A 22,620-nucleotide genomic window follows, 5' to 3' on the forward strand; every position below is an offset into this window, starting at 1 on the left:
AAGACCCAAACTTACATAATACAATTAACCAAAATAATCATCAAATTCGGAATTCGAATCCTTATCAGCAATTTAATAAAAGTTATAACAAAAACAGTCGTGAAAAATCGGAACAGGTTAATAATCAAAATCGAAATAATCCAAATAAGTTTTGTAATTTTTGCAGAGGAAACAATCATAATATCGAGGAATATAGAATTTTAATGCATAGAAATAGTATTAAATCTAATCAAATTATAAACAAAAATATTCTTCAATGTAATTATTGTAAAATGAACGGTCATTCAGTAAATAACTGTCGTACAAAAATTTATAATGAAAGAAAACACGACGGTTTAAATGCAAAACCAAGTACAAATATGGGAAACGACCAAGCGTTCCCTCGAGTCGGCGCTCCGATGGGAAACGTAGCAATTCAACGCCAACATATAAACAAAAACTAAGAATACCGACAGAAACTTATTCCATGGGTGCCATGTCAATTGATTATAAACCTAGATCAATTATGTTTAAATTTAAAAATATAATATCTGGTTATGGAAAAATTTTAGTAGATACCGGATGTAATTTAAATTTAATTAAATACGGAGAAGTAAAATATAAAAAATTAATTGATGAATCTTACTGTTATAAATTGAATGGTGTCTCTGAAGCTATCACTTTGGGTAGAATAAAGATAGAAATTTTTAATAAAGATACTTATTTTCATGTAATACCAGACGGATTTCCTTTAGATTGTACGGGCATACTTGGCATGGAATTTTTACGAGAACACGGTGGAATAATAAATTGAGTAGACAATACGGTAACATTTAAACATTTAAACAATTTGCAAATATCATTAACTGAAAGAGAATATTTTGTTTTAAAAGCTCGTACAAAAACGACAATGTTTGTTCGAGTAGATAGTAAACTTGAAGAAGCTTATACACCTCGTATTGAATTTGAAAACAGTCTTTACGCGGGCGAAGCTTTAGTAAATAATAATAACGGAATCGCTTATTTGTACGCAATAAATACTCTCTGCAAAGATGTAAAAGTACAAGTACCCGTAATTCCTCTGTATCCGTTCGGCACAAGCGAAGACGAGGATAGTACTCTGACGCATGATGACACAGACAATTACGATAAAAGTACCTCGGCCGAAGAAAATCTTGTCGATAAAGTGTTAAAACTCTTGTGTTTAGAACATCTAAATGAGGAAGAACGTAAAGCAATAGTTTCTCTAGTAGAGAAATACGCTGACCTACTCCACATTCCGGGATAACTGCTCGCTACAGACACTGCGACTCATACTATACCTACTACCAATGACGTTCCTGTAAATACTTGACAAAACAGACACCCTCCTGCACGAAAAGACGAAATTACGAAACAAATTACGGAACTAATGTTAATGGATATAATAGAACCTTCGACCTCTCCCTATAATTCCCCTCTATGGATAGTACCTAAAAAGGCTGATTCAAAAGGCAAGAAAAGATGGCGTTTAGTTATAGATTATTGCAAATTAATTAATAAAACTGTCAAAGATTCATAACCACTACCGTTGATGAATGATATTCTTGATCAATTAGGTGGTGCGATTTATTTTTCAGTATTTGATTTAAAATCGGGTTTTCATCAATTAAAAGTAGATTCTAAAGATAAGCACAAAACTCTAGACCCTAAAGATAAGCATTTACAACTCCTCATGGTCATTATCAATTTAATCGAATGCCATTTGGACTTAAAAATGCTCCAGCAACGTTCCAAAGGTTAATGGATTTAGTTTTACGCGGGTTACATGGAGCGGATCTCTTTGTTTACTTAGACGATATAGTCATTTACGCTCGTTTCCTAGAAGAACATAACACTAAATGCGAAAAATTAACCGAACGTTTGCGAAGTGTGAATTTAACTCTACAAGCCGATAAATGTGAATTCCTAAAAAAAAAAGTAATTTATTTAGGCCATCTTATATCTGCTGACGGTGTCAAGCCTGATCTTGATAAAATAAAAGCAATTAAGTGTTTTAAAACACCCGGAAGTACAACTCAAGTGAGAAAATTTCTTGGAATTGCTGGTTACTATCGGCGATTTATTAAGAATTTCTCAAAAATCTCTAAGTGCCTATCTGACCTTACAAGCAAAAACGCAAGATTTTCATGGACGTCTGAACATCAGGTAGCTTTGAAACCTTGCACGATAAACTATGTACAGCTCCGATATTGCAATATCCAGATTTTTCGAAACCATTTATCTTAATGACCGATGCATCGGGCTATGCAGTTGGAGCAATCCTCTCACAAGGCAAAATTGGCGAAGACACAATTGTTGCAGCAGCTTCTCGTGTGCTTAATAAACACGAAAAATATTAGTCAACCACTGAAAAAGAGATGGTCGCACCTTTATTTGGTATGAAAACATTTAGACCGTATCTCTATGGCAGAGAATTTACTTTTGTCACTGATCACAGACCGCTGGTGTGGGTAAATAATATGAATGACCCAACATCGCGTGTAATGAGATGGAGAGAACGGCTTAAAAAGTTCGAATATACCGTGTCTTATAAGGCAGGAAAAAATCAACACAAACGCGGACGCTTTATCACGTAACTTAATAATTGAAAACGGCGAAGATTATCCAATTAAAATTAAATGGCGACCTGGAAAACCCAGAATCGCTAGGTTGAGGACTTCAGATCCTTCAGACGATGGTGAAGTCTTTAAAAAGAAACCTAAATACAAATCTAATTCAGAGTCAATTAGCTTGAATAATGATAAAAATAAATTACATACAAATTTTAACAAAAATAATAATTCAAGTTCAGAGGAAATTACTTCAAGTAATAAAATAATTCGCGATAAAAATAAAATTGCGACTAACTCAGTCAACAGAGTTAGAAAAATAAATTCGAAAATTCAAAATCTTGAGCGAAATACTCAAGCGGTCGGTCTAGAAGATTCAGTCGAAAAACGTAAAATTCAGCCAAAAACTCAAGCGGTTGGGCCAGTCAGTAATAATACTACAGACCTAGTCGTCAAATCTACTAGCGACGGCAATAAGATTAGCTACTCTAACGACCGGCGATTAATTAAAAATAATGAAAATGTATATATCGGTAAAAATAAAAATTGATAAATGAAACGATCTGACGTCAGACGATATAATCCATATAAAAAATTTTCGAGTACTGAATCACTAAGCGAAGATGATTTAAGTAAAAATGAAAATAATAAAATATTTACATAGTTGAAAACAAATATTCCTCAAGAACTAAATTTATATTCAATAAATAAAATCTCCAATTCTAATAATCAAAACGAAGGTGATAAAAATGAATTAAATTCTAACGAAAATTCAAATCGCATACGTAAATCTAACGGGAATGCAAATTTAAATAAAAATTCTGAATCCAAAATCGTATCAAATCCAGAACTAGAAAAATCAATCACTCTTCCTAATTATTCTGACGAATCGTCGTCAACAGGAGAAATTTATGATGCTGTAACGAGAAAAAAACCCGTTAATGACAACCCTCCGTATTTAAGTGACAAATCTGATATGACAGATTTTGGTTTGTCTTATATCTCTAATAATTCTATAAACTCTCCAAAAACATAAAAATTCACGTAATTTAACACCATCACCTCAATCTCCGAATCCACAGACACCTAAAAGTGGTAAAAACACGAATACATTATTATTATTACCCAACGTATGAACACAAACTACATCTGTACACCCAGACTCAAAAATACAGACAGATAAGAAAAATGCAAAAATTAATATAAATAAATTTAATCCTTCTCAAATTAAAAGGACAACTAACATAGCAGAGTTTACACCCTTTCCTACGATACGTAAACGTAGAAAAATAAATAAACAAAGTAAGAAAATTACAAAAATATTAATTCCAGAAACTTCTGACGACGAATCAAACACTGACGAGACAGAAATGAGCTTATTCAAAAATATATTCAGAAAATTCAAATGACATTAGTACTGAATCACCAATCGAAACAATCCCTATCACTCCAAGAACTCCTATCGAACCCAAATCCGTAAATAAAAAGACTTGGGAGGTGCAATCCCTTGGTCTTCTGACGAAGAAGGCGATTATCCAAAAATTATGGACGTCTCTGCGGTAATTCATAACGGACCAGAAAACAATATAAACATGTTAACTAACGATATAGGAGAAAATTCTTTTGTAATTAAACCCATGACAGTAAAATCACGCGACGAAACAACAACCATAAAAATCAAGACAATAACACAGAAAAAAATAGCCAATAAAAATACAGAAAAGACAAAAACGAAGACTACAAAAATAAACCCTAATTTAACAGACGCAGACAAGAGCAGACTTCACAGTACTGTTGCAGAACAAACACGCACTAATAAAATTACACTGGAACTACGTAGATCGACTAGAAAATGTAAAATCGAAACATTTTCATACTGTTTAGGTTATGACGAACATACACATAACCAAAAACAGCTTCCAAATAAAATACAACACCTTGCGAAAAATTTTAAAAATAAAACAAAGAATCCAAATCTTAAAAATTCATAACCCCAATCGCCACGCATAACGGTTACTCTGAAAGCAATTAAACGTCAACTAAATTTAAATAATAAACGGACTAATGATATATTGTCAACAATAAACGAGAATACAAGTCCATTAAATTCACAACAAACTACATCACGTAGAGAATCACAAAACCATACACTAAATTCAGCTGTTGATCGAAATTCAAAATCGCCTGAAGCAATAAATTCATTTAACGACCTGAACTTCGATCAACAGATAAATTCAGCTGACGACGAAAACTTCGAACAGATAGAACAAATAAATTCATTTCATGACCAAAAATTTGACCAACTCGAACAAATAAACTTATCTGATAACGAAATAAACATACGCCAAAATTCGACACAATTAAATTCAGACAAGAATCAAAACAAATCAAACAATGATGCGATCATAATAGCAAACGACAATTAATCTAACGAAGGAATAGACTCCTACGATAATGTATCTATAATTTCAAACACTTTAAACGACTATAGTAACGAGAACGTACACGAAACAAGAGATAACTAAAAAATGCAGAAAAATTGTTATTTATGTTTTATTAACGTAGATGGTATCGTATCAAGCGAAATCGGAAAACAGTTTTTAGTGTCAGGATATTAAAAATTAAGCCGTTTAAATAATTATAAAACAGGTCAAGTAATCAAAATGGGAACATCTTCAAAGAAGTGCTTGTGTTAGTAACTCAAAGTGATAGTCGAGATACACCAACTGAAAAAGATTATTGTAAAGCTTTTAAAATTTTAAAGTTATACATGGAAAAATCAAAAATAAAATTAGTTAGTATTTCTCAGGGTAAAAGCAATTTATCAAAAACAATTTAGACAGAAATTAAAAATATTATTGTTAAAATTTTCAAAGGTAGCGATTTAAAAATAATTATTTGTAAAGATGAAATAAAAATATCTCCAGTAGAGTAAAGAGAAAAAATAATAGCCAAAAATCACGAAACTTCAATAGCAGGGCATAAGGGAGTAACTAAAATTAATAAGAGAATTGGACAGAAATATTTTTGAGATAATATCAAAAAGCATGTTGAAGATTTCGTTAGGAAATGTATTAGTTACCAGAAAATGAAGTCAGTCAGAATAAAAACAAAACAGCCGATGGTCATTACAGTCACATCCGCAGAAGTATGAGATAAATTAGCATTGGATATAGTAGTACCGAAAAAAACTTCGGCTAACAGATATTCATATATTTTAACGATGCAAAATGATCTTTCAAAATATTGTTTTGCAATACCTTTAGTGTCCATGGCGGCCAATGATATCGCGACAGCATTAGTCGAAAATTTTATATTGAAACACGGTTGCCCGAAAGTAATGTTAACAGACCAAGGTCAAGCTTTTATAGGTAAAGTAATGGGTTGCGTAGCCAAAATTTTCAAAATGAAACAAATTAAGACAACAGCTCTTCATTCTCAATCAAATGGTTCTCTCGAGAAAAACCATCAAGTTTTAACCGATTATATTAAACATTTTACAAGTCACGATGATTGGGATAAATTGTTACCTCATGCCACATTTGCTTACAACGCATAATTTTCCTATTTAGACGAGATTTCTATATACGCAGATTTTGTTAAGGAACTCACAACTAGATTATTAGAATCACGGAAAGAAGCAAGACATAATTCAGGAAATTCAAAACAAAGATCTAAAATACGATATGATAAAAAATCAACCCAATAAAATTCAAAATAGGTCAAAACCTATTCTTAGTAAAGAATCAAAGAGAAGGTACAATTGATGACAATTATTTAGGTCCGTATAAAGTTACAGAAGTTTTTCCCGATAAAAATGATATAGAAATTTAATACGAACCTGGAAAGAGGAAAATAATTCATTGCAATAGAGCAAAAATAGCGCATTAGAATCGAAATTTTTTTTTTTATCACCTCTCTTTACCTACCTTACTTTCAACCTTAATTCTTAATTTAAAGGAATATCCAAGCAAACAAAAATAATTGACGAAAAGAAGCTGAGACAACTTTTCTTTCAAATTGTTCAAATTACTAATATAAATTCTAAGAAAAAAAAATTAATAAATAAATAACAATATAAATACACACAAATAAATTATAAAAAAAAACTGCTATTGATTGGAATTGAGTAATAATGCTAAGATATTTCAAAAAAATAATCTTTTTAACTTTAAAATTTTCATGAAAAATTGAATAAAAAAAAAAAAAAACGAATACAGAAAAATAATTTTTCTTAACAATATAAAAAAGACTCAAATAGAAACATCACATAGACTTAAGAAAATTTAGAATCCTAGACAGGAAAGTACGACGGCCCCAGGTTTCGCTCAGGTTTGGTTCAACTATGTTGAACTCTGGGTGAAGTTTGTAAGCCAGCCTTGGTCCAGACTTCTAGTCCGGAATGATAACATCATGTCAAGACTAGTTGCCAGCCCTGACTCATGCTTGCTTGCCAGACCTGGCGCATGCATCGAAAAAATATATAAATGTAATTAAAAAAAATTTTTTATTATTACTGAAAGTAATAGAGTTTGTGATTATTTACGTTCAAACTATTTAGGTGAGGTAGATAACGTGAAAAAAACTTCGTGAAAATTCTTCTGGACTCTGGGCGCGAACTGCCGTCCTTCTGATTGCTGAGTCCGAACGATGGCTACTAGGCGAACCTACTAATGTTAAATTCAAACTGTTATATGTTCTACTCATTCATTTTACTACAACCCCTCGGTTTTATGAAATATAAAGAGCAATTTGATTAATATTTTCGATTCAGAGAAAAATAAATAACAATTTCGCATTATTTATATTATAATTACATAATTATTAAAGATAAAACTTATTAAATTTAATTGATTCTCTATCAAAAACCCAGCTAAATTATCTTACTTTACCACCATTATTAAAAATAAAATTTATTATAGAGATTCATGAGTTATTTCTTAATTAAATTAATTTTTATAAGTAAAATTATAGAGTTACGATTGTTGATTGCAAATAATAACGAACTAAAAAATGTATTAATTATTAATTGTAAATAATTTCAATCAGAATGTTAAAATATTGATTCATTAAAACTTATTTTAATTAAAAAATAAACAATTATTAATTCAAAAAACGATAATAATAAGATGATTCGATAATTAATAAAAAACCTAGATTAGCCAATGCTGGCCCAAGGTTGGAAAACTATAGGTATACCCGAACTTGGATAATCCTACCTTGGCCCAAGTCTGGGTTGCCATTGAATGATTAAGGCGAAGAAACCTAGTCTTGACTTAAACTGGGGTAATCATTGGGTCAGCCAAGGCCCGGTTACCCAGTCCTATCTCAAGTGTGGGATTCCATTGGATGGCCAAGATAAAAGAACCCAGTCTTGGCCCAAGTTCGGGTAGTCATTGTAACGGCCAAGGCTAGGTTACTCAGTCCTGGCCCGAGCCTGGGTCTACATTGAATGGCCAAGGCTAGATTACCTAGTCCTGGCCGGAGTGTGGGTTTCCATTGGATGGCCAAGATAGGAGAACCCAGTCCTGGCCCAGACTCGGGTAATGATTGGAATGGCCAGGATTGTGTAACCTTTCTTTACCCAAGCATGGGCCAATATAGACGTGCCAGAGCTAGGCTCCCCAGTGCTGAGCCAAGGACGGCCTCTTTGTTTAACCCTGACAACTCTTGCATGAGATAAGTTTTTTTCTTTCTTCTAACAAATATGAACTTATGACTTTGAGTAATAACAAACGCTAATCGAATTTTTTTTTGAAATTTTTCTTGAAAAACTTCAGTAGTAATTTAAAGGTAGTGATTTTTTTTTTATATAACATATGGAATAGCACTATACAATAAAAAAAAAGAGATACAACTTTTTTTCTTTCATAATAAGACAATGAAAATGTATAGACATGAAATGTAGATAGTTATAAATTAAATCGCATGCTAAATAAAAAAAGTAAATGAAGTATAAACAGAAACAAAAACTTACAAATAAAATATAATTATAAATATGTACTGAATAGACAAAAAAAAGAATAACGAAAAATTTATAAAAAAGAATTACATACAAATGGATATAGATTAAAATATAAATTAAATTATAGAACGGAACAAAATTTGTTCCTATCAAGACATCCGAAACTCAGAAACCACGAGTTTTGTCGATTCATTCATATCTTATACTTTATTAAATACAAATAATAGAAATGCAATAAACAATCAAGTAACTTCAATAATTCAAATGATACGAAATTTATCTCTAAAATGATACGTGATCTTTTCGAATCTTCAGCCAGAATCGAAACTATAAATTAATTTGCTAATGTTAACACATTAGCATGTGAAAACTAAATAGTTGTATAATTTCTGTCTAAAATAAGCATTTAGATGCTAAGCTACAGATCAATATGCAGATTTCAAAGCGTTGAAATATATAAAATAGAAACAATTGTCTAGAATAAAAAAATTACATTTCCAACAAGAGCTAAGGCCCAAAAACAATCGGGACGCTTGTCTACCGGGTGGGGAGGTGTTACGTCCCAGCCTGCTCGTAAGATGTCTTTGACTATTTTTAAATACTTATTATTGAGAGACCGATCTGAGACCTAAATAAATAATTAAGATGTATATTGATAATTTAGCAAGTGGCATAATTAATAAGTCACCCTATATTATAGAACATAATATAATATAATAAAATAGTTTAATATAATGATATAATTTTATATAATAATATAATATAATATAATGATACACTAGTCCCAGAAATTAAGGGATAGAAAAAAAATTCGAAATTTTTCGGTGATTTTCAACATGCTGTAACTCGGTGAAAAATGATCGTAAAGTAAAAAATAAAAAAAGCAAACTCTAGCCCCAAGTGTCTAATTTTCATATTTGGACCTCAAATTTTGTTATTATACACGGATCCGGAGTAATCTTAAGAAAACCGACAAAAAAATTTTTCAAAATTTTTGCTCGTCTTTCAACAAGTCTATGGGCTTCAATATTTTTTTTTTGATAATCTGACCTTATGACTTTCCAAACAAATTTTATACTCTTTAATTTGATATCCTCGAAAAGTCTCTACGACGATTTGGCGCCAAGTTCGTCCAGTAGCTACCCAAGCGGCATAAGAAGACATTGTCGAGTTTTTGTTAAATTTAAGTTAACGATCGGACAACTTAGATTCATGATATCAAATCGCCGTTTTAAATTTAATATAAAATTCAACATAAGTTTTCCAACATCATATACCTCACTTACATAGTTTATTCGTTAATGATCGTGAACTCTACTAGGATGAGAGTAATAATATTTTTTTACAATTAAATTAATATGCTTGCTTGGCCGATTGCTGGTTGCCGTTAATCGGCTGATAGTCGAGCACGATTAATGGGCTGAGGTTATAATTCCAGCTATGAGCTGGTTATCGGCCAATAAAAATTTCCATTGCTGAGTTATTAATCGATATTCTCGGCCCAGTTATGGCCCGATATAGGGCTGATTTCCAAACTTTGTATGGGATTCCCACTGATCCCAGAGTGGGCTGATTTTTGCCCGAATAGAAATTTTTAGGTGCACCCACTTGGGAACCAATTGGGTTGCCCAATGGGGACCCTACATTGGGATGTAACGCAGAAACGTACTTGGGCCCCGATCAGGCAATTCCTATAGGTTCTTAATTGGGTAAGACCTATGTATTCCCAAACGTACGATCCCTATTAGAAAAAAATTTTAAATTGCGAAAAAAAAATTATTTTAATTAGATCCGACATGTAATCTATTGTATTAGAAACGTTATTTAGAGAAATTGTACATGATTTTGATTGATGAAAAAATCCCTGACTACTGGGCTCGAACCTACATCCTTCAGATCCAAAGTCTTTGATGCTATCCACTGCTTTAACCTACGTATGATATCACGTGAGACTGAATAGTATAGTTATTATAATACCAAATCATAACTTAATGAAATATAAAGTCCGTGATGCAATGATCGACGTACTCTTTATATAAATATATTATTATTCTGTACTTTGTTTAATTTTCAGCCCGTTAACAATATATTAAAAAGAATTAAAAAATTTTACGGTCAAATTGATTACCAAATTAAAACCTCAGGGTACTTCAAGTAAAACAAGAAAAAATCAATTCAATCAAAATTTCAGTCATGAGTTAGAAAAGAAAAAAAATTTCAGCGAAATCGAAAGGGGTCGTGTTCAAAAGTGGTCAATTAAGCGTCGGATACCCCATATGTAATCTTATTGTTTTTTTTTTCCTGTTTAATATAATGTTTAATGTTTATGCATATGTAGCGTGAGTGTATATCGATACATATCGGACAAGCAGGCGTTCAAATGGGCAATGCCTGCTGGGAACTTTACTGCCTTGAACATGGGATTAATCCTGATGGCCAGATGCCCAGTGATAAGACGATCAATAAAGAAGATGCTTCTTTCAATACATTTTTTTCTGAAAGTGATAGTGGTAAACACGTACCACGAGCAGTTTTTATTGATCTCGAACCCACAGTAGTAGGTGAGGTATTTTGTTTTTATTGATTATTAATTTAATTTAATATTCAACAATATTTATAAGTTTTTCGTATAACCAAATAGAAAGTTAATAACATTGAGGTCATTAAAAATTTTCAATCCGTTGAAGAAACTACGCTGTTATGTCCAAATAATTTTTTTTTTTTGTATTTATTATAATAATTATTAAAAATAATTATTACAGAGCTTCTCTTTTGAAAAGCCCGCGAAAACGCAGCATCAGTTTTTCCACCTTTTTATGCGACAAAGAATAATGGGAGGATAACTGCAATAAGTTTAACGAATAAATAATAAACTGTTGTCATCTTCCACCAATGACGATAATTAAAAATTCTCCATCAACTACTAATACAAAGTTTATAAAAAGCCTGAGCACTATGGCTCAGGGTATTTAGACTCAATTTTACTCGGTTTCATTGTTTTTTCGACTTTTTGGTCCACGTAAACGGCGTCGATAGCCCGTAATCTTATTGCACAAATATTTCGACGCGGCATTAAGTACTCGTCGTTGATATAGGTATCTGGCTGACTAAGTTTGTGTATAGGATGCCTTTATCAATTACGGTTTTTCCAAATTTTAGGCCTCAGTTTATCTTTGAAAATTAAAACTTGCGGTCCGCGCGGATTCAAACGTCGAAATTTCGTGTACTCTTATTGCAGGAATCCGCCCTAGGCGTCAAAAAGTCCATAAGAGAATTATTTATAACGAAAAAAAAATTATTTCAATTTTAAAAAATCGAAAAAAAAAAAAATAGTAATTATGGAAGGCCCACTACCGGACCGGGCTTAAAAGTTGCAGAATGAATAGAAGTTTGAGATAAAAAATTTTCGAGAAAATCGAAGGATACATCTTATTTTAAAAACAGAGTTGAAAACATAAAATTCAAAAACCTTGATTAAAAACATTTCGTATACTAGTTTTGAATTTTTTTCTGTAAAGGCCATCTAAAAACAAAAATGTTGAAAAAAAAAAACATTTAATTTCAACTATTATTACAAAAGTTATGATCAAAAAACCATAAAAAGAGCGGTTTTTTCTAAAATTCTATTTTTTTGAACCATTGATCAAAAAAATCTCAAAATTTACCAGGAAACCTCTTTTGAGGGGTACTAAAAAATACCCAAAAATTAAGAAAATCGGAAAAATAAATTTTTGAAACCGTCCGATTTGGCGTGGAATGTCCCATATCTATATAGTCGTAAAATTGAATCGTTTTGAATTGTTTTGAATCGTTTCATCAAATCAGGGTGAATTTTTGCTAACTCACGCTTGGTTCAAAATGAAGGCCGATGATTATTTTTACTAAGGTTGAACCCAATATTTTAAGGTGAATTTTTTAATCAGAGATTTTTAATCCACAATTTAAATATTGTTAGCATAATTATATTCATTTATAAATATTCGAGCAATACTAATTTAATCACGTATTACTGAAATCTCGAATTTACAGACTAGCTTTCAGTAAACATGGTTGAAAACAAGAATATACATATGTTATAAAATATGAATTAATAAAAACCTACAAAATTCATCAAAAATTCGAAATTTATAAATTTATTAAAATTATTAAAGACGGAGAAAATATTCAGTTTAAAAAAAAAATGTTAAGCTTAAATAAGTCTCATGAAATTGGTAGGGAATGATTATAGATTAATAAACAAATAGGTAAATAACAGTTATAGGGTATATTTGTCTATTATTCATAAATTTGAATACGAGACCAGTTGAAGAGGGATATAACACTGGTATGTAGACACGGGTGACTCACGCCATCACGTTCATGCATATATATATATATATATATATATATATATTGTAGGAGTTTGGCAGGGTGTGAAATAATTATATTAGAATTGTGTAAAGATAAGTGATAAGTTTATTAATAAAATGTATCTCGGTTAGTAGATATACAAGTAAGTATGTGTATATACAGTGTAGCTGACTGCTAGTCAGCTGCGCGGCGAGTGTGCGCATAAGGCATGTATATGTGTGTGTAAATGTATTACTACATCTTCAACACTCTCCCTTAATGCAATCACATACACGTGCCTCGGTGTCGTCTATTGGATTTCATGGAGTCCTAAGGCCCTTGTTAGCTCCATGTGCGTCGTGATTGGCAATGACTTGGTCAGTATGTCGGCGATCATCTTCTCTGTGGGCGTGTGTGCCACATGGATTAATCCGTTTCTCACGGATTCTCTCACGAAGTTGAACTGAATTCGGGCATGCTTTGTCCTGTCGTGGAACTTCGTCGCTGTCGTTAATTGTACCGCGCCCTGGTTATCGCAGTAAATCAACCCATCTGATACTTGTGGTATTTTTAATTCTTGAGTAAGTCCTTGGAAGTACATGGACTCTTTGGTGGCCTCAGTGAGCGCCTTGAACTCAGCCTCAGTTGTAGATAAGGCAACAATCCTCTGCTTCCTCGACTTCCAGCTAATAGCTGCTCCTGCCAGTAGGAACACGTATACGATTTGGAGTCTGCTGGGTCATTTCCCCAGTCGGCGTCGGCGTACCCTGTGATTTTGTCCACTGGTCTGTTGTATACCAATGACAACTTCGTCGTTCCTTTCAGGTATCTCAACACCTTCTTGGCTGCGCCCCAGTGTTCCTCGTTCGGCCTCTCATTGAACTGGCTCAGCACGCTTACACTGTGCGCAATGTCTGGCCTCGTCGCGACAGACAAGTACATTAGTGATCCGACGAACTCTCGATATTCCGGATTTTTCACTGGTTTCTCGGGATCCTCTCCAGGCTTCAATCTCGTTGTCGGGCTCGCTGGAGTTCTCTGAGCGTTACAGTTAGCCATGTTGAATTTTTCTAACAATTCTTCGATGTATCGTCGCTGGTTCAAGATGATTCTGCCGTCTTCCTGTTTTATTTCGATACCTAGGCAGTATTTGGCTTCCCCCAAATCCTTGATCTTGAATGCCTTTTTCAGACCGCTCTTCAATTTTACCATTGAATCTCTGTCGTTTGAGGCCATCAGTAAGTCGTCGACGTAAACTGCCACCATGATTATCTTGCTTCCTTCTCTTGCTTGGAATAAGCATGGATCCGATATCGTCGGTTCCAATCCTAGCTTCTTCAGCGTCGCACTCAGTCTTTCATACCATTTCCTTCCAGATTGTTTCAATCCGTAGATTGCCTTCTTTAATAGGCAAACTTGGTCTCCTGAGTTGATACTCTGCAGCATCCTGGTCGCTTTTACGTGTACTTCTGAATCTCGTCGTTTTGAGCGTATAATGAACTCCAATGCTTCCTTCAGTACTTGTGGAGGTTCCATGTAAAGGTTCTCGTCGATTTCGCCATTTAAGTATGCGGTTTCGATGTCCATTTGTTGGATCTTTGCTCCCATCTCCGTCGATAGCGCTGCCAGCATTCTGATAGATTCCAGTCTAGCTACTGGTGCAAATGTCTCGTCGAAATCGAATCCTGGCCTTTGCGTGAAGCCCCTGGCCACTATTCGCGCCTTCCTGCGCTCAATTTCACCGCTTGCTGACATTTTGTTCTTCAGAATTAATCGTGAACCTATTACTCTCCCTCGCTCAGGACGTCTCACAAGTTCCCACGTTCCATACTCTAGGTGCGACATCACTTCGCTGGCAATTGCACGCTTCCACTCTGGTGCGTTGATTCCGTGGACAGCTTCTTCTAAATTTATGTCGGCTGTTATTGCGAAGTTTTCGATGAGGTTTGTCTCCATGGCTTCCTCGTTGATGTCTTCACTGTCGTCTCCGGGTGATCCTGTGAGGTTTGACGCGTCTCTTTCACTTCTCACGCGTTTGTCTATTGGCACTAATGAAATGTCGAGTGGTCTTTTCTCACCTCGATATCCGTCATTTGCCGGCTCGAATACGTCGTCGTTGTCGTCGTCCTCAGATTCCCCATGTTCTCGTGGTAGATCTTCGTCTTGCGATAGATTTCCCTGACTTGAGGCTCGACTCGAAGCGCTTACGTATCGATATACTTTCCTCGGTCTTCCTCGATTCCCGGTCTTAGCCTTTCATGGTCTTCCACGAGCTCTTGCCATCTTTGGACTCTCTTCTCGACGTGCTTGTGCTCTCTCATTTGAGATTGGTACCACTGTATCGGCGTTGTCTTCCTTGAAGTTGAAGTAATCTATGTCAACTCTTGCCTTTTCGAGTTCTCTGGTTGTCTTTTCTTCGACGATTCGAACGTCTCGAGTCGTTTCGACTTTCCCTGTGTCGTTTCGTCGAACTCTGTACGCCTTTGCCGTTTCCGAATACCCTACAAATCTGCCTTCTACGGATTTTTCGTCGAGCTTGTTTTGTCCTGGTCCTTTCTTCAGGATAAATGCTCTTGCTCCAAGTACTCGTAGGTGACTCAAATCCGGGAGTTTACCATGCCATAACTCATACGGCGTCTTTCCATCATGACTCCTGCTGGGGCACCTGTTCCTCAGATAGTTGGCAGTATTGATTGCCTCTCCCCAGTACATGGTGGGTAAACCCGATTGTATTAGCAGGCATCTGGCCATGTCGACGATTGTCCTGTTGAAGCGTTCTGCGACGCCATTCTGCTGTGGCGTGTAAGGCACTGTCAAGCGTCTCTTGATGCCTTCTTGTTTCAGATAAGCGTCGAATTGCCCATTGCAGTATTCTCGGCCATTGTCTGACTGTAACGCCTTGATTTTTGCTCCTGTCTGCTTCTCCACGAAGCTCTTGTACGACTTGAAAGTCTCGAAGACCTGGTCTTTGCCTTTTAGCATGTACAGCATACACCAGCCACTTAAGTCGTCAATGAAGGATACAAAATATCGGTTTCCACCCTCTGATCTGATTTTGGACGGTTGGCACAAATCGGTGTGCACTATCTCCAATATCCGGGTGCTTTTCTTTTCGCGAGTTGAGAATGGCTTCGCTGTCATTTTACCTAGGTGGCATACATCACATGATGTTGCACCTCCCGACAGTTCCTTCATCCCTGTTGCGTGTCCTCGTGACAGGTCTATCACGGCGTTCATATGCAGATGTCCCAATCTTGCATGCCATAAATTTGCTTCTTTGGTTTGGGAATTCTCCGTTGTCGCAGCTTTTGCGTCGTTGTCACGAATATTCTCCTTCCTAGCCATCTTGACTTGTTCTCCATATTCACGTAGGTAGTACAGGTCTCCAACTCGGTCTGCGATCAAGGTGACATTTCCATCCATATCCTGAATGACCGCTTCATTTTTCCTGAATACGACCTCCCGATCACAGTCGGTAATTTTGGAGACGGAAATTAAGTTAGTACGCAAATCTTTAACAAGTAATGTATTATGCAAATTTACCTGCCTTTTTTCTTTGTTATCCATCGATGCCATCAGTTGTACACTGCCTTTGGACCTCGATATCGTTGATGTCGAGTTCGCCATGTTTAGCGTTGATGAGCATTCCCTCATGTCGGTCATCAAATCCTCATTTGCACACATGTGTGCAGTACAACCACTGTCAAGACACCATCTTGACGTCGATGATGCTGTGTTCACCTCTTCCGTACCGGTGGTTTCCACGTAGAAGTTCTCTGAATTCCTCTGGACATTTCTTGCTGATTCATGATGTTTATTTGGACATTTGGCCGCGAAATGATCTGTTCTACCGCATGTAAAACATTTGCGTTTTTTCTTTTTCTTCAGCTTGTTCTGCGATCGGTCCCTGCTATACCGGCGACCAGCATACAGAGCGTCGTTTCCACCTCTGCTATCGGCACCTCGCCGACTTCGATTTTCATCTAAAATCTTGCCTATGAAGGTGTCCAGACCCGGCAACTCGTTCTGTGATCGCATAGCACATTGGAAATTTTCGTAGCTTGGCGGCAGTCCCTTGAGAATAAGAACGGCTAGCATGTCCTTTGCAATTGGTACGTTCATGCCTTCCAGTTGTTCGACGTCGTTGGCAAATTTGACCAACTTTTCTCTGAAGTCATCATCTTCTTCGATTTTGAATGATGTTACATCCGTGAGCAGCTCGATTTTACGTACTGGACCTTTTGACGCGTGGATTGACTGTATTTTCAGCCAGACTTCCCTCGACGTTTCACATTTTGAAATGCTCTTTAGTTCAGCGCGTCCCATCGACAAGACAATATCTGCTTTGGCCTTGGCGTCGTTTGACTTTTACATGGTTAGCTCTCGCTCTGTCGATTCATTTCCAGGTACGACTTCCGGAGCGGCGATTTCTCCACTAACGTATCCCCATCGATCATGTTTCACCAGGAGTGACTGCATCCACACCTGCCAGACGTCGTAATTCGTCTTATTCAACACTTCGAACCTTGATGATCCTTCTGAATACATTTTTTTTAGGTTACGTTCGCCACGTGCTCACGAATAAAATTTCTTTTTCACGTCGTTTTCTCAGTTTCACAATTTTAACTTTTATTTTATTTCACTTTTCACTTTTTAACTCGCTACTGGGCCCATAACCTGTAGGAGTTTGGCAGGGTGTGAAATAATTATATTAGAATTGTGTAAAGATAAGTGATAAGTTTATTAATAAAATGTATCTCGGTTAGTAGATATACAAGTAAGTATGTGTATATACAGTGTAGCTGACTGCTAGTCAGCTGCGTGGCTAAAAAAAGCTCCAGAATTATAAAATTATTTATATAATCCAGCTAATAGAACTCAAGAGAATAATTCCTTGAAAACTCACGGAATTCAGGTGATCAACGGCCACGTTTCTGAGAAGCTTAATTCGATGGAAAACACTACAGGTGCATTATTTTTTATTAAATTATTAATTCAAGTGCTCATAAAAATGAAAGACTTTATATGATAATTAATTAATTATCATTATGCTTAATATTTTAATAAAATTGAAAGTAAATTTTCGCTCGGTAGCCTCTGCAATTATGCTACCACGTATTCAGAAAATAAATTCAATTCAGTGCAACTTATTATAAACTCATTCAAATCAATTAAATTGAGTCATCATAATTATTATAAACTCAATAGCCTAATTTATTTATGCATTGGTGCTATTGAAAATAGTAATTCAAGTGTTCAATAATTGACTTCGCTCGGTAACCTCTGAATTCACGATACTTATTCTCATGACATTTTTGCGATCAACTCAGTGTTCAACTATATTCAAATTAAGTATTTCAATTATTTACTAGAGCTCAAATTTATAATTTGCATTCAATTAATTACGTACTCATGAGCTCAGACAATTGAAGGTATTAATAAATTGATTGATAAATTAAATCAACGATTTAATTGTGTAACCCAGTGATATTATGTGCTGTGATAAAGAAAAATATTGTTATATTTGTTATTATGCGTATTTCTCCAATATCCCAACCACCAACCAGTCCTGGCATGTATTTATTTAATAGTTATTATAACACAATGAAATATAAAAATGTAACATTTGAATAATTAATAAAAAACTAGTTGACAACAACGCATCTCTTCACGCCTTGCAAAAATAAGAGTATAGCTTTATTGATAATTTTGCCCCCTGCAAAAAAATTTAGAAGCACGGCAACCTACGATCCGATTGAAAAGTTCAGTCCAGGTTTTAGTAGAAAAGTGAGGGAATGATTTTTTTTTGGGACCCAGATAAAAATTAAATTTTCTAATCATTTCTTACTCGCTACTCAATGAAAAGTGTAGGTACTATTTAATGCACTATTTTTAATGAGTAATTACCAGAACTAGCCAAATTTATAGAGCACAATAAATTAATGATATAATGTTATTTAAATATTGAGTTTGGGATACGATGAAGGAATGATATTTGATGTATTCAGTTACCTGCCATTTGTTATTGTGAAATTGAAACACCTAAGTCAAGTATGGCACGAGCAGCTTCAGTAGTATAATTTTCGTGAAAAAATACAAAGTTTTCAATACAATTTACCCGATTTTCATAATTTTTACATTACACGATTTACGCAAATTCGTGAGAACTGCTCATATATATATATATATATATATATATATATATATATATATATATTGAGACAAATCGCTCTTTGTTTTCGCAATTTTAATTAGCAGCCACCAGAATTCGCGGGTTGAACCCTGGCTTGGGCTGTTCTCTAACAAATTTTATTTTACCTGGACGGAGCAGTGGGCTGGGGTTGTTGCAGAGCAACGACCCGCACTTATTCAAACTCGGCAACGTATGTAAAATTTACCAACTTACCTTACGGTTTATTATTTATCAATAGATTTCTTATAATGAATAAACTTATCAGTTCTTACTTAATTAATAATATTCTTAATAAACGATTTAATAATTCTTACCAGTAAAATAGGATAATAAATGATATGCGTAGAAGATAGGGTGCAAGGAATTCATTAGAAAGATTCAAGTTCTATTGCCAATAATAATAAAGTTCAATTACTTACAGCAAGCGCTTCGCAATCAATAATATATAGAATATCCTCGTAACAATATATAGAATATCCTCGAAGATGCCGGATACAATATTCCTTCACGTGGAATGGCGCAGTTTTATACAGAATTTATTATTTAATATTGTAATATTTAATATCGCGAGTGAATCGCCGGTAACGTACGATATTGATAACTTCATTCGAAACTTGATTTAGAATAACTATGACAATTTATATGAAGAATTTATAGGAGAAAGACTCTGGTCACAGTGGGCTTGGAAAGCCCCCCCCCCCTCCGTGGTACCAAACTCCCAGCTTTGGTCGACATGCTTGCATAGGATTAGTGGTGGGATGCAAGTTCTCCCCAACCCATATGGGTTTCCTTCACTTATAGGCACTAAGGATTTGAGACAAGCCATTATTCACATTTGCCCTCATTTGCCACCTAGTGTTCACTTTTATCCGAGCTTTCTAAGGACGCCATTGATGTTTTAAGACACAAAGATAGCGGTGATAAATCCACTCGGGAAGTTGGGAGGACAGCAGAGATTTTTTTTTTTAAATCCAGTCCTACAAAAAGAAAAATTAACTTTCTATTTTTCTTATCAACTGATTAGCATTTAGTCGGCCGCTACCAGTTACAAGGACAGCAGAGATATTCTTTTCAAAATCCAGTCCTGCAAAAAAAAAAATTAGCTTTTTATTTTTCTTATCGACTAATTAGCAGTCAGTTGACTGCTAACAGTTAGGAGGACGGCAGAAATTTTTTTTTTTTTTTTTTCAAATGTAGTCCTGCAAAAAGAATTTTAAAAAAAGACCTTTAATTTTCTGAAAATCTTGCATACGAAATGTTAAACCCTTCTTTTATTCTACGTTTAAAATATTTGGTGGCCCCGAAAAGGGCTGTTTCGTTTATACTGAACGTTGGCTATCACTTGAGCTGCTGCTCAAACGTTCTGCCTCCAATTTGATGCAAAGGTGACTGCGTTTTATTAAATCCTTCCTAAATTTCTCCATCATGTCAGGAGTAATGTTCAGGTACGCTACCTGAACTCTCGCTATCGTCTCGACCTGATCCTCTGGTTCTGTCCCGTAAACAATTTCTTTCATGTAACCCCACAAGAAAAAATCCAGAGGTGTTAAGTCTGGTTATCTTGGAGGCCACGGAAAGGGACCGTTTCTCCCGATCCAAGAATTGGGATACGTCGCATTCAGTTACTCTGTCACCTGCGCGGCTGTATGCGTGGGTGCACCATCATGCAGGAACCACTGAGGAAGTTCATCAGGTGGTAGTTGTTCCAGAGCTCCTGGTAGTACTTCTTGCAGGAACTTCAGATAATTGCCACCATAATTAATATGTTACTCAATAAATTATCTGTCACAAGAATTATAAATCAGAAATTACCCTTCTTACGTTTATAGCATCCGGCAAAGGATGGAGAATTACAGCGTTCCTGACAATGCCACCTCACATATTAATCTTCCACTTATTTTGGAAATCGCGGTTTTCGAAATCACCGGGTTCTAAGTTTTGAACTTGAGTTGCATGGAACGGATGCAATTCTCTTGCTCGAGTTAAACGATTAATCGACGTGCAAGAAATCGCCAATCGACGTTCAAGTTTACGGACACTAGTATTAGGATCATCGAGCAATGCCTCAAATACACGATCCCCGTCACGGGCCTTACGTATTTCTCGAGAACAACCTACACGTTCAACGCAGACTTGTAAATATTCCCAGTATCCCGAAGATGCTAAACAGCCCGAAGAATTACGTGATGATCTGGATGATAAGCACGATTAGGGAAACGCTCAGTATACAGTTGACAATCATCCCTAGCATTATAGCTACATTCACCGTACACCATAATCATGTCCGCATAATCCGAAGCAGAATACCGATTTTCACGAAGCATAGTGAAACGTATAGTGTCGTTACTGGAGGTTCAATAAAGACTATTGTATGCTAATAGTTTGCATCAATAAATTTAAAAAACAATTGAAAATGATGAAAAGAGTGAAACAACACTTAGTGGCATGAGAAAACGACAGCGAATGCCTTGGGCAAATCGTCAAATTTCCTAGAAAAAAAATTAAATGAAAGTATATTGGAAAATGCATAAAACAGTAAATAGTAAGAGAGATGAAAGTACATACTCCTTGGTATTTAAAAAAAATACTGGCTAAATTTATGCTGACGGAGAAAATCGGCGATCGTCTTCTGGAGAAATGGCTGTCAGCACAATGCTATTAGTAAGTTAATAATAGGATGAAAAAAAACCAATCAGTCGTGAAATTTGTTAGAGATAAAAATAAATAAATATTTCGAACGATGAAGTCATTTTTTGATCATTTTCGCGCGTCAAATTTTATAAAAAACAAAATCCTCTTTGTAAAATGAGCGAATAAACTAATGGATCTGGTTTAAGCGAGTTTTGCTAAACAATTAAAAAATTACACAGATTTTATTATAAAATAAATTATAGATTTATTTACACTGATTTACACCTTAAAATTATGAGAAATATATACAATAGCGAATGCGACTAGATAAATTTATACGCGATAGCGAATGCAACTCAGTTATTTTATTCACGTATAAAAATTGACACGTGGTCAGTAGCGGTTACTTCAATGATAATTAATTAACAATTAATTATCGTCACAAGAACAATTTATTTATTCTCAATAAATAGCAGCCTTGATGTACTGTCTAAGTATTGAGGATAATTTAGCGTAGCGATTTGATTTAGTTTCACACAAGTTAATAAGCGAAGCGGTTCAAGCACGAGGTTGCACGTAGCAAAGACACGTTGTAGAATAAAAAAAAAAGGTAGCGTCGTTGAGTCGTCGAGAAGCTTGGTGTCGACGTGGCAGCCTTGCTGCATATAACGAATTTTCCTATTGGCTTAAAAGCGCGCCAAAAGGTAGCAGTTGATAGCGAGCTTTCTCATAGGCTGACCAATATAAAACGAATTTTGTGATTGGTAGCGAGTGACCCGGCACTATTTTGACCTTCAGTCAGTAGCGAGCTCGGCTTCTCCCGAACCGAGCGGGAATGCACGAAGCTTGATTTAAATTAATCAAGCTCGTGACTGAACATTCTCCCCAGCGCTGGCGACTGTGTCGACTGGATTGTCTTCTGGAGAGTGCAC

General features: G+C 35.2%; 1 protein-coding gene across 1 annotated transcript in view; it reads left to right on the forward strand.

Annotated features, from left to right (window-relative positions):
* The first annotated feature begins 1,457 nt into the window (after positions 1-1,457).
* LOC103574264 (tubulin alpha-2/alpha-4 chain-like) overlaps positions 1,458-22,620 on the forward strand; it is a 62,232-nt gene continuing 41,069 nt past the window's right edge. Inside the window, exons 1-2 of the mRNA XM_014444043.2 lie at positions 1,458-1,472; positions 10,874-11,096. Coding sequence (XP_014299529.1) covers positions 10,916-11,096 — 181 coding nt within the window. The 5' untranslated portion in view covers positions 1,458-1,472; positions 10,874-10,915. The remainder of the gene's footprint in view (positions 1,473-10,873; positions 11,097-22,620) is intronic.

The sequence above is a fragment of the Microplitis demolitor genome, chromosome 8, assembly GCF_026212275.2.
Source record: "Microplitis demolitor isolate Queensland-Clemson2020A chromosome 8, iyMicDemo2.1a, whole genome shotgun sequence".
Classification (NCBI taxonomy): Eukaryota; Metazoa; Arthropoda; class Insecta; order Hymenoptera; family Braconidae; genus Microplitis; species Microplitis demolitor.